Source organism: Neolamprologus multifasciatus, chromosome 2 (assembly GCF_963576455.1).
Source record: "Neolamprologus multifasciatus chromosome 2, fNeoMul1.2, whole genome shotgun sequence".
NCBI lineage: Eukaryota > Metazoa > Chordata > Actinopteri > Cichliformes > Cichlidae > Neolamprologus > Neolamprologus multifasciatus.
The window spans coordinates 25,123,421-25,145,934 of record NC_140440.1 but is presented as its reverse complement, the minus strand read 5'-3'; the positions used below and the strand labels follow the sequence as shown (position 1 = coordinate 25,145,934).

The window sequence follows — 22,514 nt, the reverse complement described above, 5'->3', positions numbered from 1 at the left end:
TCAGAAATTTCATTACCTCATTAAATCACTCTCAAGTCATATCCATATTCAAAGATTTACTCACCGCCAATACAGCAACGCTGAATACGGTTTGCTAAGCAGTCTTCCCCTCAAGCATTTATCACTACCTCAATAATGATTAGGCGCATCCATTCTAAAATGGGGGTTGTTGCTAGTTAACCTCTGTGAACACATTAATTGCTGTGCTAGGGTTTTCAATTTTATTTATTTTTTTCTCTCCCTGGCATCGTTTTAAAGAATATCTGGAAGGCAGCAGCTTGGGATTGTAGAGGGAGGCAGGTGTGGATGGTATTGGTTATACAGTCTCCAACATATGGGCCTGTCGTGTCCCATGTGTACATACCTGCCTCCGCTGCTGTCATCTAATTATGCAGAGCAAACACAGCGATCTGCCTGCTGCTGCAAGCCACTCCTGCGAGTTTTGATTGTTACTCATCAGATGGATGTCTTCGACTGATTAAGACATTGTCACAAGTGACCTGTGGAAAATCACCAAAATCTACTTTCATTTGAGTCATTGTTTCGGTTAGTCTGTGTAATTTAATGGTATCTTGTTACTTAAAAGCTAGTAGATCTGCGTCTGCACAGAAACACTGCAAGGTGGGGGACATAAAGCAAGGTGGCTGCATTAATTTGATCTCGTATATACTGCTCGGGCAGGAACGACAACAGGCTCTTTGCATCGTCACCTGCAAGCATGTGATACAATTGCTCGTTTTATTCTGTCAAATAAGCTAGTTAAAATTCTTGCAGCTCTGTATATCTTTCACTTTTGCCAGCATGCTAACATTACATAAAGGTGACTCCATTTCATCTTTGATCTTCTTTTTGTTTTAAGTGCTCTCAGAGTTTGGTGGGATTTCTTTATGGCTGTGTTGCTACTCGCCGAGTCTCGGCTTTCACATTTGAACATCAAGCAAGTAATGAGTAAGGAATTGTCCAAGTTGACATTGCTAATACCTCTTATTGAATCTGGAACCAAAACTGAATTATTAATGTTTAAGGCTGGCATCATGAAATGACATTTTGAGCTCTAGGGGGTTAATTGACACTAATTGCGTCTGAGCAGCTTAGAAAAACGTCGGAGTAACTAAAAGAACAAAAACAATGTAATTTAACTTCACACTTACATTTCAAAGAGCTGAAATCTTTTTTCTCTTTTTCCCCTGCAGGGCTATGTGAGCAGAGTAGCGATCTGAGTCTGTGCGGGCTCGTCGATGCTGCTCTCCCTCCGTCCTCGCCTCCACCTGCCGCAGAGACTTCACAACAGGCCTGCCCAGCGCATCAGAGGACCACTCCTACATCGCCAGCCCTCCCCTTGCCCCTTGGGACTGAGCCCTCTCTGGGCCTAACAGTAGCCCCTTCCTCCAATGACCCTCCAACTGTGGTTCCCCATCTTCACCACACGCCCGCTCCCTCATCACTCTCTAGCCCAGCTGTAAGCTCCTGGGCGCCGACAGGAGACAACCAGAAAACGTCCCTTCCATTACCCGTTGCCCTCCCTCTATCAGCGACAATGATGGAGCCTGGCACTGTGTCTGGCCTGACGGAGGAGTGTCTTCTTCAGCCTAACCGAACTTGCCTCGGCTGCTTCATTGAAACACGTGATGCCACTGACCCTAACGCCATCCAGAACACACCCCACGACCCCACCACCAACCCTGACACGGAGACTGGTCTAAGTGTAAGGATAGGGGATGTGAGCCGAGAGGACTTCTCTGACATCAACAACATCAGCATTCAGTGCCTGAGCCACGCGGGGGAGGCAGTGAGTCACTATGGAGAACAGCTCCTCTCTGACCAGCTACTTAGCTTTCCTCTGCCAAAAGCCCCAGGTGAGGGCAAGAGAGGGGATGCAAACAAAACAACAGGGGACTGCGATGACCCCGAAGATGATGCAACAGCTAAGAATTTGTATGAAGGACTGTTACTAGACAAGGTTAGTGGAGAAGAAGTTCTCCTGGCTAACGCCAGCCAGGACTGGGGCTACTTTGAGTCTTTTATCAGTGAGAGTAAGATGGAACTGCTGGACCTTTGTTCTAAGAATGAACTATCGGTCAACCTCTTCTCAGAGGAAGATGTCGACAATCTGTTTGACGATGAAGACGACGATTCGACATTAAGCAGTGATGTCTGTTCGCTCAAGATTCGTTATGAGTCTTTCCAGGACAACATGAGGGAAAAAACAAATGTTCTGCAGGAGGAGACGCAGTTCAACTTCTTCCCCAGCGTCCTGGCCAACTGTGCCAAGAAAGAGGAAGGAGCAGCAGTGTTGAGGAGAACCGCGGAGGATCTTCAGCCCAAAACTGATGAACTGATCCTGGAGGGAGCACAGGAAGGAAAGGCCGGGGACTGCAGTGCTAGGAGTCCACTTGATGGTTCCCACGGCTCGCCTATGTCCACTCCCAAAGTCAGCTACCTAATGGACTTCAATTCCACAGAGGAGTCAGGGGAGTTCAGTGATGACAGCTCCTGCACTGGCTCGTCCTCAGACACCCTGCAGGAGGGAAAGTTTAAAAAGAGCCACTCAAAGAGATTCCTCAGTCCCTCGAACCCTCTCAACTATGGCTTGCGTTCCAAAAGAAAGGTTCGATACAGCGATGATTACTTATATGATGTCGACTCGCTTGAGAGTGAGAAAAATGCGGAGAAAAAGGAGAAAGCCCCTGCTGGTCAGAAAGAAGAGGAGGATGTAGACTGGTGCCCCAAAAAACGCCGGAAATCCTGCCGCAAAGAGCCACCTGTGGTCATCAAGTACATCATCATCAACAGGTTTAAAGGAGAGAGACTCATGTCAGTGAAACTGGGCAAGCTGGACCCTGTGGATGCGACTGTGAGCTTAAATGCCGACACAGTAAGCAAATATGAGACACTGGCTCCTCTGAAGCATTTCTGGCAGGAGAAGCAAAGAGAGAGACAGGAACAGCTTAAGCTGGCTGCCAGAGATAAACAACAACGCGGTTTTCATCTAAACGGACGCCACCATCGCCCTTTTAATTCTAGTCATCCCAAAAGGAAATACAAGATTGCAAACCGGCTTAAGGTTCAGAGGATTCACACTGTGGAGCAATCAGCAACAGCACAGTCCTCCCCTCTCTCTGATCGGGGCCAGGGAGGTGTCACTAAAGAAGAGGCCACCCCCACGGTAGGAGGAATAATAGCAGCCCCAGGCCTCCCAGTCACATTAGACACAAACTCCATCACACACACAGTCACAGCCAAGAGCCGCTCCCAGGAGAGGGAGGAGAGGGAGGGGAGGAGATTGGGAGGAAATAAAACAGTCAGGATAAGGAAATTCAAAAGCGAAGCCAGGCTGAGGAGCAAGAAAATAAAAGAGGCAGAAGGAGAGGAGGGGAGGAGCGTGACGAATGAAACGGATGCCTGTGTCACTGCGGCACAGATTGAGGACCCCACTGCTGGGTTAGAAGAGGCAGGCATTAGCTCAACTACAGTCAAACCACATTTCTCTGACAATACCGCCACCGCTCAAGCCGCTGAGGAGAAATTCCCCTTTGTTTCATCCACCTGCTCTCCTGACAAAGCTGCCTCCTCCTCAGAGGAGGTGGAGACGGGTGTCCCTGTCATCCCGGGGGGCTACCTGCAGACCCTGTTAGATGCCACAGACTCCTCAGGTGGAGCAGCTATCTCTTATTTCCCCCAGCAGTCCTCTAGGCAGCAGTATTCTCTTGGACTGTCCCTGGAGGAGAAACAGTTTTCTTCTCTGCAGCTCGCTCAGAGCTGCGTCCTCTCGCCTCCCTCTGAGTCCGAGCTCCAGCAGTCTCCTCAGAACTGCCCCAGCTTCCCCCAGATGTGGCACCCACAGCTCTGTGCAAGTCACAGCCAGAGTTTTGGGTCTGAGACCCCCGAGACTCCCATCTTACCCAACAACTTCCCAGCTGCTGTTCCCCTGAATGACAGCCTGCCAGTGTCTAACTACAGCCAGCTGAGCCCTGAGGCTGACAGGCTGCTTTATGAGAAGAGCTACCTGAGTGAGTCTGGGCTGCAGCCCGGGGCAGATCTGCAAGTGTGTCAGTCTGCCTGCGTGGAGGGCCAGGTGCAATACCAGCGAGGGTCCCTGTGCACAGACAATGGCAGGCTCATCAGCTATGACTCAGTGGGCTCTCTGTCAGCCTCCTCCAGCAATTACAGCTCACTCAGCCTCAAGTCTTGTGAGCGAGAGGGTGAGGAGGAGGGCCGAGACAGCTTCTTAGCTCATTGCAGTCCTAAAGTGGTGATTCAGCAGAGTGTGGATGCCCTTACCCCACTCAGGGAGTCCTCAGATCTGCTGGATATCTCTAACTTCACCCCTGACAAGTTTAGGCACTCATCACTCTCAGAGCTTTCCCCCCCTGAGACCCCAAATCTGTCCCCTCAGGTTGTTGGGCGTGAGATGAAGATGGCAGGGAATGTTGGAGAATACCAGGATGTGAATGATATAAGCATGGACTGCAATAGGGAGGTAAAGTGGAACTGTGACGTCATACAGCAACAGGAGCGCACGGCAAGCGCATACCCGGTGGAGGACAACCAGTTTCCGCTACACAACTTCAACAATCAAGATGTCTTAGGTTTAGATAAAAAAGAGATGGCAGCTACAGAATTTGATGAACAGAATGGGGCGAAAAGCATTAAGTCAAAAAGGAAAGGCAGCTGCAAACAAACAGCAGGAGGACAGAGCCCGAAGAAGGTCCGGGCTCCGAGAGCCCCCAAGTCAGAGAAGGTCAAGACTCCCAAACAGAACTCTCGTTCCACCAAAAAGATAAAGGCCATGTTAGAGGGTAAAGCAGCAAAGAACCAGGCAGGTGGCACAGGCCTGACTGACAGTAGCAGCACTGGGGACTGGCCCGGCACCGGATGGTCAGAGAGTAACAGCCTGGTGGGGGATGACCAGAGAGAATTTGAGGAGCCCTCCAATATTCTGTCCAACATTGTCTCTGGCATGGCTGAGGTCCAAAGGTTTATGATGGCCTCCATTGAGCCACTCTGGAACCCCATGTCGGAGGCCTGCATGCCCTCTGAGGCCAACAGTCTCAACCTAAAGACCCTCAAAATCTTGGCAGGTACTGAGGCTGACCTGAAGAAAAAAGGAGCTGTGCTCACAGGGGCTGGGAGAGGCAGAAAGGCAGGGGGGAAAGGAGGCAAAAACCAGGCCAAATTCAACCCCTCTCATCCTTTGTTCCCTCAACTTGCTCTAGGCTGTAACATGTTTGATAAACCCAACTTTATTAACCCCGGGCCTGCTCACAAAAAGCTGTACCGCCACAAGACGAGTGCAAAGTTCCCTCGGATTGAGACACTGAAGGGGAAGCGAGCTGAGAGAGACCCAAATAAGGACATAGCACTGATGACCTCTTTTGAGAAACTGAGGTAATATTTTGTTATCAGCTGCTGTTGTACCCCCTCCCCTCCCCCTCTCACTTTCCCCCACTACCTGCTCAGCCCTCCCTCCCAAACATACCTACACTGACGCTATGCCAGAGCTGCATGAGTTCTACGTTTCCCCCCTGACTACTCCCACTTCCTTTTAACCCCCTGAAGAGGAAATTAATATCTGCATGAGAAACTTCTTGTACTTTGCAAACTACCTATTGAGTGATTGTGTCAAGCTTGATTGAGATTTGAAACGACCATGGCTGCATTTTTCTTGCTTTTGTTGTTTCTGCTTTGTTTGTTCTTCTTATAGTCGTTTTTTTTTCTTTCCTTTTTTGTTTGATTTTTGTCTGAAAAAGAGAAATAAGCCTTGAAAAAAGTTCTGTCGCCTTTTTGAGGAACTTTGTTTTTGTATTTTCTCAGCAGAACTAGCTTCCCTGAATTACATATTTATTTCCCTTTTCCCTAAAGATGTAGCTATATACATAAATGCATTGAGTGACATCTACGCACCCCTCCTCCTCATCTGTTTTTGTATGCAGAATATGGATGTCCTGTTGTTGCTGTCCGTCATACACTGCCTGGCTCATTTCAAGAGGGAAACCTTCAATAAATGAGCCCAATTTAAGCCCGAGACATCTTAAATACGAGATGGGACCATTTTGTATTGATGACATATCAGACACTGTCTTTCCCCCCCCCCCCCCCCCCTCAAAGTTGGAATGGCTCCCCCTTTCCTTTTGTCAAGTTTTTGTTTTCTTCTTCTGGAGTTTAGAGGAACTGGTTATCTAAATTAACATTTTTACGCCTTGCAAATTCATAAAAGCTCCACCCTCAGAGTATTTTTGTCAATGTTGTTGTACAGGGACATGCAATATTTGCAAAAAAGAAAAAAGAAAAAAAAAGAAAAAAAGATAATTATAATCTTAAAATCATTGTGCCAAAAGTAACAATGCTGTGTAAATGACCTCTTATATATGTGTGAATATTGGCTGTTCCTCTTTTCTATCCATTGGGATATTGGCTGCTCGGGTTGGAGACTCCTTACAGAGACTTGCAACTACAGGAATTCTTTATTTGAGACTTTTCTCTCTCTTCTCTGATGAAAGGCACCAACAGCTGGCAGTGGTACACCACCACTCACTAAACCAAATCAGAAAGACTCTGAATTCTCCTCGTTTCCCCCCACTTTGTTTGCCAAATTCAATTTACCTCAACATCGCCTGGCACTGAGAAGCAACAAAAGAGAGGCAAAGGGGAGATCTGCTCTGAAGGCTACTGTAGAGGAAGGAGATGAAAAAAAAAAGAGAGAGAGATGTTCAAATGAGCTTTCTCTGGACCAAGAAGAGTGTAGCGCAGATGTCTGAGGGTAAGCAAGAAGATGATTTGTCATTTGGGGCTGTGCCTCACCGAAAAGCTGTTTGTACTGGAAATTTAAGGCAGTAGAGATTCTGATGCGCACATCAGTCGCGAATGGACATTATTGCAGTCAATGTGAACGTGAAAGCAGTTTTCAGTACAAATAGAAACAGTAATCTTGTAAATGAAGGAAAGCATGTCTTTGCATTCACTCCATGTGGAATTTTTACTTCTATCTTACCTGAAAAAAAAAATGGTAATTTAAACAGTAACTTTTCTTGACATTCTCATGTAATTTATTTCATGGCGCTGCCGTATTTCAGTCTGATTATTTAGCTCATATTTCCCATAATGTCCATAATGTTTCTTTCTTTTCATTCTACTTCATTTTACATCATTGACTGTCCTGATTCATGGGTCAGAATTCTGGCAGAAAATATTGTGACCAGAAATTTAAGGCTAAATACAGGCACAAATTGAAAAGAAATATATATTATATATATTGCGTCTATCTGATCCAGCGTATTCACAGGCCATTGCTTTTAAATTACTTTGGGCTCATTCACTACCTCACAGCTCTGAAATAAACATCTAGAAAGCCACTTAAAAATGAACCATACAATCACGCTTAATCAGTAATAAAATCGCTTTGATTTTATACACTAAACGAATTTCAGGAGAAATGCAGATCCAATCAAACACTTAGTATATTGTGTAGAAATATGTGAAATTATTTTCACTGTCTTTTAAACAATGTTATCATTTTTAGCAGTAATTACATGAGACTGCATGGAGATGTACGGACAAACTGATTGACTGATTGATTGATTTTAAAACAGGCCTTGTCACAGTGGATATGGCAGTTCTGACACACAGGTTATATTAATTGATTGCTTGCATACGGCAAGAATCGTAATCAATCTTTCTGTGTCTCTTTTTTTTTCTCTCTCTCCTCTCTGCCATGATCCTTTGTTTCTTTTCTATAGTGTATCAGGGTTAGGACCAAGACAAGCTGCTGATGGGAAGCTCCACATGGGCTGCAAGCCCATTTAGTCTGCCTTCTCTCATTTCTGCCTATTGTCAAATTGAATGTACTTCTCTGAGTTCATAATTTTCTTTCTTTCTTTTTTTTCGGTTTGTTTTTAAAATGTGCCACTGTTGAGCTGCCTCATGTTAATGGTGCTAAGAAAGCTGACAATTGTTTTCTTTTCTTTACGGTTCAGTTTTGATTTTTTGATTTTCATTTTTTGTTATGTTTCATTTCACCAGTGTTAATGAAAAAAAAAAGAAATGCAAAATAGATTAGGTTCCTAACCCTCTTTATGAATGTATATTATAATGTTATGTTTGATGTATTCACTTCATGATTCTTTGACACTGATTGGAATTACTTTTGCTCTTTTCATTAAAAGATTACCGAGCTTTATATATACTGTCTAGAGTTGTTACCAGAAGGAATCTTAATGAACTCTTGACACTACAAAATCTTGTATATTTTTTGTGTGCCAATTTGTAACATATTTTGTAAGTGTATATTTTTCTTAGAAAGTGCTGTGAAGTATTTGTGTGTGTGAGTAACCTTTTATGCGCCTCTATGGGCAGTGGAAAGGATATACAATGACAAGTTTCTGGTTTTAAAAACCAAAATATGAAAGTATCAACAGAAAACTAGAAATATTTACATTTTGTTGGGAGTTTTGTAATAAGACCATGATCTTGTTGTGAGAGTGTTGTGTTACTGTGCAAAACACAAATAAGCAAAGAAAAAAAATGAAAACTTGGAAAAAAATATAATTTGTGAACAATTTGCTGTTTTATAGATTTTCATGTAAATTATTTGAGTATTATTTTGTTTTTTTTGTTTTGTTGTAACTGTTGCAAAGGTTTTAAATATTTGTGATCAAGCCTGTATGGTGATAATGTAATATTGGTAACTTGCTGAGTTTTGTAATAATGTTTATGGAGTAAATATACAAATTAAAATAAGATTTTGAATGCTGCTTTCTGAAGAGAGTTGGGTTGTGTTTTTTACCACCCACTTATTGCTTTTAAAAATGAGCTACGTTATATGGAGTAAATTTACAATTCTCTGTTAGCTTCTCTAGCTTATCTGCTAGGTTTTACTAGCTTCGCTAGCTACTCTTCACTCCAGTAGGTTAATTAAATCTTATTTTAATTGAAATTAAGATTTTGAATGCTGCTTTCTAAAGACAGTTGGGTTGGGTTTTTTTTTTTTTACCACCCACCCATCGCTTTAACCAGGAACTACATCACATTAGAGTAATAAAGTAGTAGTCGTACAAATCTCGATTCTGCTGTTAGCTTCTAACAGCATCTTTAGATTATCTTCACTCTACTAGCTTTTAATTTAAATAAAATTTAAATGTATAACTTAAAACAGTATTTTTTTGAGAGTTGGGCTGTCTTTTGTTTTGTTTTTTTACCACCCACCCATTGCTTTCAAAAGGAACTACATCACATTGGAGTAAATTTACAAATCTCTAATAGCTTCTCTCCTGGCTTCTACTAGCTTAGCTTCACTCTAGTAGCTTATTTAAAGCTGATTTGAATATAGTACCCATCCATTGCTTTAACCAGGAACTACTATCACGCTGGAGTACATTTACAAATATTCACTCTACCAACATATCTGCAAACAGCTTCACTCCATTCAAAACACAATTAGTAAAGGTTGTAATGTGGAGTATTGTGGAAAATAAAACTAATATTGCAGACACTACATGAAGATGTCAAGAGTAAAGGCCACGTAGCATTTCTTCTAAGTAAATATTCCACCTTTCTCTGTGATACTACTAAAATAACAGTAATGTGGATAAATGTGATCAATTCTATTCAGTTTGTTCATGCCACAAAACGTGTAAGTGTAAAAACAACCTTAATAATTCCAATTAGTCTTTCCCTGGTTGTTATATTGGACGATTCTTAGACGAAAGTCGTTTTAATTTCTGCACAAGTCTGGCTTTGGCTCATGTTATTTTAATGTCATATCTAATTAGCACTCAGGGTCAGGCATTGCTAGAGTGACTGCTCATCCATAACTCTGAGCTGGGCTGCTGTGGTCCACACTGCAACTCATTCTGGCATGCTTAATTGGAGCTGGAGATACAGTCTGAGACTATAAACAGATCCTGTGATGTATGCCTCCAAAATTGTCAGCTGGTATTAGCATTGTTTTTGTTCTTTAGTCACCCGTAGCAGATAAGGGAGCGAGCAAATTATAAGATGGAATGTCTAATGCAATGGATCAGGTACACCTGTGGTTATTAAATGAGATGCTAGTTGTTTTGTCAGTATGTGCTTATGCTGCATAGACAGCCATAAGCCAGCTTTGTCATTAGGACAACTGTTTTTATCTTTAAAAAAAGAAAATTATAGAGCTATAAAGCAACATTTTAAAGGGATTGACATGTTTTCATAGTTCAGGTTTATTGAGTGCAATCATGGGAACCAAAAAAACAAAATAATTACGCAACACATTGTTATACATTTTGGCAGATTTGCTGTAAAACAAAGGGAGTTCTTTTAGTAGAAAGCTTTACGGGCTAATCTGATGTGCGGAGTTCATTAAAAATGACACAGTACTTCTGCTGGGTAATCCATTCTCTGTGTTAGAACAATGAAGCTGAAGCCATTTCAGAGGCTTTCAATAGCTGCCCAGTGGGTTTTCTTGATGGTATTTCCAGGTAATTTTCACAAATTTGTGTCTTGTTAGTTTGTGAGCAATTTTTCCCCACTCTGGTTTACAAATTACCTGTAAGCACTACTACCAAACAATCATCACTGGGTTTCTTCTGGTATGCTGTAGCAATAATGCTCCCTCCTGGCCTTAAAAATATATACAGGGACTGAAATAAGTCTCTGGTGTTTCTTCCTCACTTCCTCACTTGGGTTGTTTCAGGACTTTAAATGCTTTGACTGTCTTTTAGACCCATTTTTTGTTTGTAGTCGGAAGCCATTTGAAGTGGTACTACAAAAGCTTTATTTCATTTATTACAAAACACAGCTTCAAAGACACAACAAATGAAGACATGGCTATTACTTAAAGCAAAGAATCAAACTGTAGTTTTGTGGTGTCTTAACTGGTAGGCCACATCAACATAATGGCATAATGAAGTCACCCTACAAGATAATAACTAACTGGTTTGATAAAATGACGGTTTCCGGGCAAAAGGTAGGTAGAGTAAATCTTTCAGCTGATGAGACTATGAGATGAAAAATACTTTATTTATCCCAAAAGACTTTATGCATTTATGTCTTTGGTTACAGCAGTTGAAATTTTGAACTATAAACTTGCATCATTCAGTCCCCACATTATTATTACATTAAATGCATTCTATCTTGTTTTATGTACAACATTCACAGGGCGTATAATTGTAAAAGATGTAAACAATACGAACTATACTGTATGAAACTGTATGAAATGTTTCATAAATTCTCAAATAAGATATTTCTTTTGTCCGCCAAAGAGCTAAATCTCATTTGAGAATTATTATTTTTTTCATTGTTTTAATGTATTAATTTCTAACTTTCCTAAAAAAAACAGCTGTATTATGCTGGCCATTAAAAAATTCAAAACTCTACCTAGTATTTTGCATTAGCGACCGCACAGCGACGCTACAGCTCACCAGCGGAGGCCCCTCGTCAACAAACATCCTTGTTCGTCTTTTTTGTTTTTACCCAAAAAATATTTAGCGCCCTGATTTCAGTCTCTCAGGAACGCTACGCCTGTCTCACCCGACCTCCATCGCTACGCCTAAACGCGAGACATTTGCAAGTGCCTGTAAGGAATCACTCGGGGTAAAACCTAAATGTTTCGTCCGTTTCCGGAAAATCATTTTAGGCTTCCTACAAGAAAGAAAATGGAATCTGGCAGTCGCACTTAGCTAAACAGTGTATCGTTTCTGGGAGAATATTAAAAGGGCAGCTGGGTTGTACGATAACGCTGCCGTTAACATCGCCAAGCAGGTAATTATTAGTGGTTTGGTGACAGATGGTGTATCCGTTCTAATTAACTTTACTCTCTTTAGCTAGCTAATTTTAGCTGGATCGCTTTGGTTAGGTTATGGCTATTAACGTCACTGGTTGACGTCGTTAGCTTGCGGTGATACTGATGGTAGTTCAATGTATTTTTAATGAAACCGTGATGTTTATAGTCAATGTCCAGTAACGGTAAACAAGAATAATATCAAGTTCAAAAGACGATTCCAGCTTCAGCTTTGTTTTGCCTCATATATTCACATGGGGCTGATGTAAAAGCGAGCACTAGCACAAAGTTAAAAGCTAATGTTGGGTAAGACGTTTGTAACGCTTCTAACTCGGCTAGTTGACGTGGAAGCTAACTAGTGTTAGCGCAGCATAACCCGGATTGCTTTGTCATTGAATGATCTTGTTTGGATGATGTTGCAGTCACTACACAGCGAGTTACTTGTTGTTTGATTTACAGGTCACTAGACACACGATGGGTCCTCTTTCATGGTTGAAAATGATGGAAGTAGCCGGCGTTAGCACCTATGTAGCATGCTAATTGGTCGTTAGCCAGCGTAAGCTAAGCTAGATGATGCCATTTTGTTTTTATCTCGACTTTGACTTTGAGCAACATACGGCTTCATCGTACGACTTACAGTCACATAGATCATTATATTATTTGAGTTATTTATACGACTTTAAAATACATGTGACATTTTCGAGGAAATCGTATTTTGCGTTTCGATATGGGCTCAACTTACAAGTGTGGCTCCATGTTATGCTTTGAAGACGTTACCGGTGCTAACATTTGCTAATGTGTCGTTATTCTTATTTGATGCTGCGTGGTGCCTGGTTATGCCTAATTTTGATGCCCAGTTGCCTCTCTTCTTAACTGTCATCACTACAATAACTGCTATACTTTGTGAAAATACTTGATGTATCAAATAATACATTTCATGAGTGGTTGGTAATGAATCCCAGTTGCAGGAGGGCATGCTCATGTCTTTTAGATCAACACCTAATCCTTTGTTTACTTTTTTCCGGAAGCAACTCGATCTTGCTGAATATTGGATCATCTCTAGTCCGCCCTCCCTTCTGAACCAATGGAGGGGTCTGACAGCGTGGAACAGAATGGCAGTGACCTGCCAGAGTCACAGCGCAGAAGGCAGCTGGACCGCCTGGACAGGGAGGAGGCCTTTTACCAGTTTGTCAACAATCTCAGTGATGAAGACTACCGTCTCATGAGAGACAACAACCTTTTGGGCACTCCAGGTAGTAAATCTTTAACCTGTCTATTCTTTAGTCTTGTTAAAGTAATCTTTACCTGTATAAATCATTTTCTTTTCTGCTCTCCCTTTCTATGTTCTCTGCTGAACTCGCACCTCTCTTTAAAAGTTTTCAGCTGTTTAACTGGGAGGAAGGCAGGAATACGCTATTGATATGAAGAAAGTTAAATAATTTCACACACAAGGCACCTTGATTGAGCAGTAAGCATTGAAAATCACACTGACAGTGCAGTATTTTTCACATACAGGCTTTCTTTTTGTTTTTTGTTTTCAAACCCAGATTTCTTGGTGGATAAATCTCTTGGCCGTTTGTGGAAAGTAGAGTTAGTTTATCTTTGAACAATCTTTTGTAGTAATTGTAGTTGGAATGTGTTTTGTTTTGGGGTTTTTTTTTGGGGGGGGGGGGGGGTAACAGTAGCTTTACCTCTAATGCTGGGCTTACACTGTGCGATTTTTAAAAAGAAAAAAATTTAAATTTAAATTTTTTATTTTTTTAGTCTCATTATTCAGCTTCTGCTCAAACTGCACGATTGACTCGCAGGGGTTAGAAGTTCGTAGGTCACGATGCAGGGTCTCACACTATACGGCCCGATGCTCTGATCAGCCTGAGTGCTCAAACAGTGCGTCCATAAAATTGAAGGTTAAAACAGAAATTCTGCCGCTCGCTCTCCCTCTCTCTTTCACTCACACAGACATGCACACCACCATCAACTTTGCTAAATTGCTAATGAAAAACACTGATCAGGCAGCTGTGATTGAGCAGCAGTGTAAATCCAAATATTTTCACGGTTGTTGTGGTTGTGATAATTTTGTAAGGGCCACATCAAAAAGGCTCGGATGAGCTTGCCATAGTTCTACAAGTTGTGCCTCCATCGCTTGTGTCCAGATCACACGTTGCACTGCTGTGCTGCGCCATCTTTTTCGCTGACATTTGTGTTTGCGCGTGCGCAGTGTGAGAAGCTGCGGTGACAGCCTCGGTTGCGACCAAGCGATTGATGATCAGGAGCTGGTCGTGAGGTGTTAATCGCTTCTCGTTACCCCACGTATACTACACGATGCACGACGAAGGCCAAAATCGGGCCGATCGCCAAAACGGTCACACGACTCAAAAATCGGCTCAAAATGGGCCAAAAATCGCACAGTGTAAGCCCAGCATTAGTTAACTAAAACACGAACTGTCAACAGGCATTTCTTATAAAACGCTATTCATCAACCACACAGTTTAAAGTGTACAACTTTCTAGCTATATTTTATTGCCTTTACCAAACTATGTGAAATAGTCTGATGCCCCAAATTATGTTTTGAAAATAAAATCTGATGTAATGGAATTTCCTGCACTAAACTATATGCTGTCAATATGGTTTTCCGCATCATACATATTATGTGTAGTTTCTATTTTCAGTTGTCCTGTCACTGAGTAATTTTCTCCTACTTTGTCATGAGAGAAAAAGATGGTCCTTTTCGAAAGCCCCTCTTTTGGTTCATCTTATTTTAGCTGTCTTCTGCCAGTTTTATTGATATAAAAATTTATGACCTGTTGGTCTAATCTCTGTCCTTCCATCTTTACATAGCTCCTACTTGTCAGTAGAAGTTAAAGTAAATGTTAAGCTTAAGTACCTACAGCTAGTTTTGGATTTGCCGCTATCCTTGAAATTTCACCTCCTATGGACTATTGAAGACGTCCAAACCATTTCTGTCCCAGGAGAGTGGGAGTGGGAAAGTAAGTTTGGAGCGTGTAGTGGAGCACCCTACAAAGAGAGGGCTATGACTGGAGAGTGTCGTGCCCTGGTAAGTCTAGAGGTTTTGAGTATTGTCCTGTTGCTGTGATCAAAGAAAAATGAACAATCAAAATATATGTACTGATTATTATTATTAATAATAATATTTTTAATGTATTTATTTTAGGTTGCTAGCTGAAAGATATGTAGTTCTATGTAGCTTGTTCTTCTGTCAGCTTTCCCCTCTTTCCTTGCATTAAATCCAATATTTGTTTTTATTGTAGGGAGTTAAGTTGGCACTTTCTACCAGCTGCTTGAGAAGAGGAAGTGAACTTAACCCTTAACGAGCAGATGGACTGCCGATGATTGATTTATTTATTTTTTCTTTGTTAATAACAGAATGTTATTTTGTGATGTTTCTTCCAGGCGAGGTAACACAAGATGAGTTATTCAATAGACTTCAGCAAATCAAAGATGGTCCTGAGCAACAGAATAACACCGCTGGTACTGAAAGTGTAGAAGATCCAGTTGGTACGTTTGATATTTCTCTATATATTGTTTTTTTTTTTCCCCTCATTCTTTGACTGTGCTTTTATGTCAGAATATAATTTCTCACTTGCTAATTCTGCTCATTTTCAGAACAACCGGAAAGCTCAGAGGATCCTGCCAGTGGTGATAGTCTGCTTGACTGGCTGAACACTGTGAGGCGCACAGGCAACACAACTAGAACTGGTCATCGTGGGAATCAGTCATGGCGGGCTGTGAGCCAGACCAACCCGAACAGTGGCGATTTTCGCTTCAGTCTAGAAATCAGTGTGAACCGCAATCTGGCTGAGCAACAGGCAGCTATTGAGGGAGAGCAGGAATCTACAGAGCAACCTCCAGAAGAATCATCAGAGCAACCTCCAGAAGAATCGCAATCGCCAGAAGAATCGTCAGAGCAATCGCCAGAAGAAAGGTCAGAGCAACCTCCAGAAGAATTGCCAGAACAGTCTTCAGAACAGTCTCCAGAACAGTCTCCAGAACAGTCTCCAGAACAAGCTCCAGAGGGTCAAGAAATAGTGGCAAATGCCGAACCACCAGTTCCCATGGAGACAGAAGTGGTAGAAGAACCAGTTGTAGATGAGTTGGCGGTCATAGTGGAACCAGAGCCTGAACTAGAAGAGGTTGTTTCACAAGAGCTTGTAAGTGAATCTCCCACCTCACCTTCTCCCCTGCCAGTGCAGCCACCACTCTGTTCTTCTCCACGCAGAGGGCAAAGGAGACCCCGCAGCCGAAGTCCAGAACCACGCAGGACTCGGGCCCGTTTAGCCAGGAGCCGCTCCCCTCTCAACTTGGATCAACTTGATGGACTCCCTAATCCACGGCATTCTTACATCTCTCAAAGTGCCAGTTCTTCCAGCAGTGCTCCCCCTGTACCTCAAGTGGAGGGTAGCTCACGGACTCGACAGCATGTTCTTTCAAGACCAAGCCACACTGATGGAGATGCTCAGCAGTCTAGGGCAATTGCAGAATCCATTCCAGAGGCCCACAATGTTGCCTCTCAGGAGGTAGAAGCCTCTGGGGGTGAAGGGGGCGCAGCAGGGCGTCGCCCCCCTACTATTATGCTTGATCTTCAGGTGCGCCGTGTGCGTCCAGGTGAATATCGGCAAAGAGACAGCATTGCCAGTCGTACTCGCTCGCGCTCCCAGAACTCAAACAACACATTTATGTATGAGAGTGAACGTGGTGGATTTCGTAGGACTTTCTCGCGCTCTGAGCGTGCTGGTGTGAGGACCTACGTCAGCACTATTCGCATCCCCATCCGAAGAATCTCCGATGCAGGTTTGGGAGAGGCAACTTCATTGGCTCTCCAGTCTATGATACGGCAGATCATGACTGGGTTTGGTGAGCTTGGCTACCTCATGGACTCGGACTCTGACTCTTCAGATTCAAACCGTGGAGCCAATGCTCCTGCAGAAATAGAAGCCCTCCATAATCCAGATGCTACACCTGCCGATGCTCCTGCTGCTGATGTTGACGAGCAACCGGTTGCTGCTGGAGGCAGAGGAAGGACGGTTGAAACCGATATGGATGAAGGCCTTGCCACTGGTCCGCCTCCCACTGGTGGCAGGGTTCGACCAAGACCACCTATCGGCCTGGAGGAGCCCAGCTCCCTGCCCTTCCTGCGACTTGCTCACTTCTTCCTACTAAATGATGATGATGAAGACCAGCCCCAGGGGCTGACCAAAGAACAGATTGACAACCTCTCCATGCGCAACTTTGGAGAGAGTGATGCCTTGAAGACTTGCAGCGTGTGCATAACAGAGTATGCAGAAGGGAACAAGCTACGTAAGCTTCCCTGCTCTCACGAGTACCATGTGCACTGCATAGACCGCTGGCTCTCCGAAAACTCCACATGCCCCATTTGCCGCAGGGCTGTCCTAGTGTCAGCCAACAGAGAGAGTGTGGTGTAACGCTTTGACAGACTGAAGGCCTTTTGTCTCAGCCGAAGTAATCCAATATCTCCCAAGTCTGTAAGAGGCTGTGAGAAAACGTGTTTCCGCTGTTGAAATGTATTTCCTTCATACTATTTGTGAGTTTGATCGTATCGCAGACAACAGGTTTTATTTGGGGTGCTCCTTACAGTGACGATGGAGAATATTTAGTTTTTAGTTAGACATTTATTATTATTGCAGTCCAAAGTGGGGCACAAGCGATGCATGCTGTCTATCAACCCGTAGTGGCTGTGCAGTGTTGCGTTGCATCAAGCCATGCGCACAAGTAGACTGATATCTCATAAAAATAAATCCTCTGATTATAAATGCTGCACACTTGCAGGTAGTTCAGGCACTTCAAATCGGTTCTGTTCTCTCAACTCCCGAATTGCCCCTTGTATAACATTAGCTGGGTGTAGGTACAGTTGCTAGTTACACCAGTTCAAAGTATTAGCTGTAAATAAGCTTGTAAAATAATTTTGAATCATACATTGTATCACTGAATTGGTTTCGGATTGTAAATGAACTCATTTGAAGATCTGGGTCATGATGGTCTGCAATTACTCTCTGAATTTGATTTTAAATGTTTAGGTGCTAACAATGTATACAGCAGAATTATTTACAGATTGTGATGTCCAAAGGATGGAGGACAAAGTGTTTTGCAATTTACAGTGTGACTTGTGCTCTCCATTCTTGTTCACCCTAAATAAACAAACTTTTTTTTTTTTGAGTGGGATATACCATAAACTCGCAGAGGAAATCTCCCCCCCCCCCCCCCCCCCCCCCAGAATGTTGAACTTTTTAGGTTTTTTATTTGTTTGTTTGTTTTTTTTCAAAGGAAAAGTCTGTTTTGGATTAATATTGTATTGTTACTTTCTTGATTATTGTAATGCCAGACGTAATCGTATGAGAAAATGAAAGCTTTTTCAATATGGGTAATGGAGGCTTTGTCAGTATCAAGTTGTGAGTTCCCCACCTCTAAAATATTAGCAGGCATGACACAGATGCAAAAGGACATTTACTTTTAATACTAAATGATGTCACAGTTGTTTTGTGTGTTATTGTTCTTCTCGATTCTTTTTTTTTTTCTACTAACAATTGGATTAATTAAATAGGAAATAAGTTGTGGTCTTGGCAGAGTGAAATAATCACAGATTGAATAAAATGGCAATCCAGACTTGCCGCCTCAGCTCAAGCCACAACAGATCTCTTTACCTGTCAGTCCACCTTCATGTTTAAGTTGCAGCTTAAGTTATTACCCCAAAGGTTTGATGTATACCAAGTCTGGGGTGGGAAAGTTTCCATTATTGTTCATTGGGCTTTGCTTCATAGGAAAGTCAAGTTTCTTGACCACTGTGCCCTCCTCCTGCCTCACGAGCAAATGCTCCATATCTGTGTGCAATACATGCAATTGTAAAAGTAAGGAAATGAAGACTTATTACCCATTATGTGTTGAATTTATTTTATTTAGAAGTTCTGTAGGTTTTAATAGCACTGTTGATGAACAGGGACACTGGCTAAAGGGAAAAAAAAAGCAACACTCTTAAAGCCATCCTGTCACATTTCTTATTTTATTGTTTGATGTCTTAGCCACAACTATTACTTCCCTGTGTGGAGCATAAAGGTTTGAATGCAAGATGATGTTGAATACCATTAACATGTAAACAATGTATGTTCCCTCATAGGCCATGCTTTAGTTTTGGCCTTGTTCTGTGATCCACCCAGTGCAGTATGTTAACTGGGTGTTAAATGAAAACTAACCGCTGAATTAAACAAGTTGTTATGCTATGAAATGCTTTGCCAGTATGCATTCTCTACACTTACTGGGCTGTCTGATCAAATGAACACATCCACAGCTGTAGTCACTGGCCACTTCACTAGTTACACCTTGATAGACCCCCACCCCAATTTGACTCCAGAACTGCCTTACATCTTCATGGCACAGATTCAATAAGGTGCTAGAAACATCTCTCAAGAGATTTTGACATGTCATTGACATGACAGCGAGACTCAGCTGCTGCACATCCATGATGCAAATCTCCCATTCCACCACATCCAAAAAAATGCTCTGTTAGATCATGATCTAGTGACTGCGGATGCCATCTGAGTAAAGCGAACAGTTTATGATGATCTGAGCTTTGTGACACGGTACTTACCCTGCTGGAAGCAGTCCTCGGAAGATTGGTACATCTTGGTCATAAAGGGACGGACACGGTCAAGTGAAACAATGTTCAGTTGGCACTGAGGGGTTCTAAGTGTGTTAAGAAAATATTCCCCACACCATTACAGCAGCAGCCTGAACTGTTGATTCATGCTTTGATGGCATTTATGCCATATTCTCATCCTACTATTTGACTATCATAGGAGAAATCAAGACTTATCAGTCCAGGAAACATTTTTGAAATCTATTGTCCAATTTTGGTGAGGTTGTGTGACTTATAGCCTCAGTTTCCTCATTCTCTTCCTATTGGCTTTATCAGTTTAAAGCAGCCTAGCCATTCTCCTCTGACCTCTGACATTAACTATGTATTTTTCACCCAGAAAACTGTGACTCACTGGACATTTTCTCTTTTTCAGACCATTATCAGAAACACTCAGATTAGCCCATCTGGTATAAAGAGCAATGCAACTTTCCAAGTCACTTATACACCTTTCTTCCTGATTATGATGCTTGGCTTGAACTTCAGCATGTGATCTTGACCATATCCATACGCCTAACTGCACTGCAAAGCTGCCATGTGATTGCCTGATTAGATATTTGCATTAACAAGCGCTTGAACAGGTGTACATAATGAAATGGCCAGAAAGTGCACTTTATTTGTACTTTGCCAGTCATTTATTAACAGGCCTCTGAGCAGATCCTTAAAGCACCCTGTGATCAGAACAAGTAGATGGATCATGAGCCTGCCTGTCAGCAGCCTCTATATCACAAACCAAAAAACTGACCCCTTTGTTTAAAATTCAATACTGCAAATGTTATAAAGGTGGAATAGTGTGAGCATTGTAATGTGTGCATTAAATGATGGGCTTAGTGTACTTAGTAGTTTACCCTGAGCACTGTCCTTATTTAAATAGAGGAAAGCAGTACATCAATATGACCTCAATAACAATAACAAAACTCAGACTATTATTTACATTAAACGCATGATTACACTTTACGGCAGGGCAGCCGTACCTGCACAGGTGTACCTGTCAAACGATTAGTGTTGTTATTACCCCTCAGAATCCCAGCCGACAGACAAAAAACTGGTCCTTGTTTATGTAGAGAGGACCACAAGAGCCATGCGCATCGAAATAAAAAATCCTGTGCTTAATTAATGAATTGTAGAATAAAATCTGCATTTGTAAATTCATTTTTGAATTCCAATTTAATAAACTGATTTTTAAAATGCTTTTTAAGTCTTCATTTCAAAAACCTTTTTCGAATTGCACTTTAATAAACTTCATTTCAAAAACCTTTTTCGAATTGCACTTTAATAAACGGCATTTCAAAAACCTTTTTCGAATTGCACTTTAATAAACTGCATTTCAAAATCCATTTCCCTTTCCTTTTCGCTCAGGGATTAACATGTGGATTAGCATTTGGATTAGCAGTTGGATTAACAACTTCATTTTAAAAATCCTGCTGCTATTCAAATTAGCCACACCGTGGGACGTAAGGAACTCTCTGATTGGTTGGTCAGACACAGGCTGTCTGCCAGCCTGGATTTTTCTAGCTCATACCTTCGCCCTGCTAAGAAGCGTGTGTGCTTGTACAAAGGCCGTTCAGCCTCATGATTTACACTCGGCTCGACACGGATATATAAAGAATGAAGGGACCCTGCAGCGAAACGGAGAGCCCAACCTCTGACTGAGTACCTGTTTACAAAGTCTGACCACCTGTGAAGGTAACGTGCTAACGTGGCTAACGCTAGCATCACCACACGTATCCCCGTTATTTTAAGGTCATCTTAGCTTGTGAAAGGTTTACGTCGCAGCTGTACGAGTTAGCTACGTGTTTTGTAAGCTGCTGTGCTCTTCACAAATAAAGCTGGAAGCAGCTCAGACTATTAGAACCAGCACTGAGCCCTGTTACATTTATACAGTGTTAGAGCAACGGCTGCAGCCTACAGCCTTTAAACTAGCGATTAAAATGCTGACAGTAAACTCGTCAGTCCAGATGTTACCACATTACTTTGTGATACTTGTGAGTTAAAACAACTGAGACAGGCCGATTAAAATAACAGCTGTCAGTTCTCTCATTCAGCATATAAAGACTGGAGATCACACTACTGATTTCAGTTCATTTAATATGTGAGTGCACAGATTCATTCTCAACTGGACATAAACGATGATCAAAGGTTGTATATATGATGAATTCATCAAATCCCAGCCTGTAACACAGTGCGCTGAATCTTAGCTTTGAATGTCCAGTATATTCTAATCAGTGCAATCTAAGCATTCACTGAACCTACAGTATCTACACCTGTGTGGTAAAGCTACAAATAATGAAATTTTATTAATACAATATACATCATGAGAAACGAAAGCTGAAATTGATTCAGTTTAGTACTTTTCTCTGTATGCTCTGTGATTATAAAGGCCTTAAATTCCGTGATATATACTGTAAATGATTTTCACAGAGGTCTTAAAGTACTTAAATCACTGCTGATAGTCTGGTTGTTTATATTTTCACATTTTTGTGTCTGTAGGGCTGTTTGATGACGGTTTGGACTCCTCTGGGAGATGGAGGACACACCCACACCTGTTCCATACTGCAGCCATTGATGGTGTTATGGCTCTGAGTCAGCTTTGGGCCATCAGACGCACACACTGGAAAACCAGCACCTGGACTTCATGCAGGAGAGACGGCCTCAGTGATGATGGACTCTGCATCCTCTACTTTACCTCCTAATCTCTTTCTCTTTAACACACAATTAAAATCTTAGTGAGGAAGTCTCTAACTTGTACACATTTGTACTTTTATTTGTTTTGAGTTATTTTTAAGAAGAGTAAAGTTATTCAAAGTTTTTATTCTTCTGTATTTATTGTTTTGTATCATGTACCACAGTCATACTGAACTATACAGACCTGGTGAATTGGAGAAAAAAAAAATTATGAATAAATCATTCAGCTTCAGCAGTATTTCTATTCATCTTATGAATTCCAGTCTAATGTCAATTCACTGTTTGAGTTCAGTCTTGGTCTTAAACTCCAGAGAATACCAACTGGTTCAATTTTTTCATCTGATTATTGGGAAAACATTTTTCTTCTGAGAGATGCTGCTAGAGCTGAAATTGAGCCCAAAGAAACAACAA

General features: G+C 42.0%; 2 protein-coding genes across 7 annotated transcripts in view; both read left to right on the top strand.

Annotated features, from left to right (window-relative positions):
• nexmifb (neurite extension and migration factor b) overlaps positions 1 to 8,750 on the top strand; it is a 51,314-nt gene extending 42,564 nt beyond the window's left edge. For 2 of the 5 annotated variants that reach the window (XM_085172583.1, XM_085172570.1), the window contains exons 3-4: positions 1,194 to 5,388; positions 5,934 to 8,750. In XM_085172583.1, coding sequence (XP_085028709.1) covers positions 1,194 to 5,388; positions 5,934 to 6,183 — 4,445 coding nt within the window. In that variant the 3' untranslated portion in view covers positions 6,184 to 8,750. Of the gene's footprint in view, positions 1 to 1,193; positions 5,479 to 5,933 lie in introns of those variants that run through there. The other 3 variants (XM_085172601.1, XM_085172592.1, XR_014876059.1) reach the window with 2 other exon arrangements.
• Positions 8,751 to 11,557: 2,807 nt separating this feature from the next.
• rlim (ring finger protein, LIM domain interacting) lies at positions 11,558 to 19,010 on the top strand. 2 transcript variants are annotated; one of them, XM_085172623.1, is made up of 4 exons: positions 11,558 to 11,736; positions 12,784 to 13,008; positions 15,167 to 15,271; positions 15,380 to 19,010. In XM_085172623.1, exons 2-4 carry the CDS (start codon positions 12,840 to 12,842, stop codon positions 17,194 to 17,196), a joined length of 2,091 nt encoding a protein of 696 aa, XP_085028749.1. In that variant the 5' UTR covers positions 11,558 to 11,736; positions 12,784 to 12,839; the 3' UTR covers positions 17,197 to 19,010. The 2 variants fall into 2 exon arrangements, with proteins under 2 accessions (XP_085028749.1, XP_085028759.1); XM_085172633.1 differs by lacking the exon at positions 11,558 to 11,736 and adding an exon at positions 11,743 to 12,061.
• Positions 19,011 to 22,514: the final 3,504 nt, after the last annotated feature.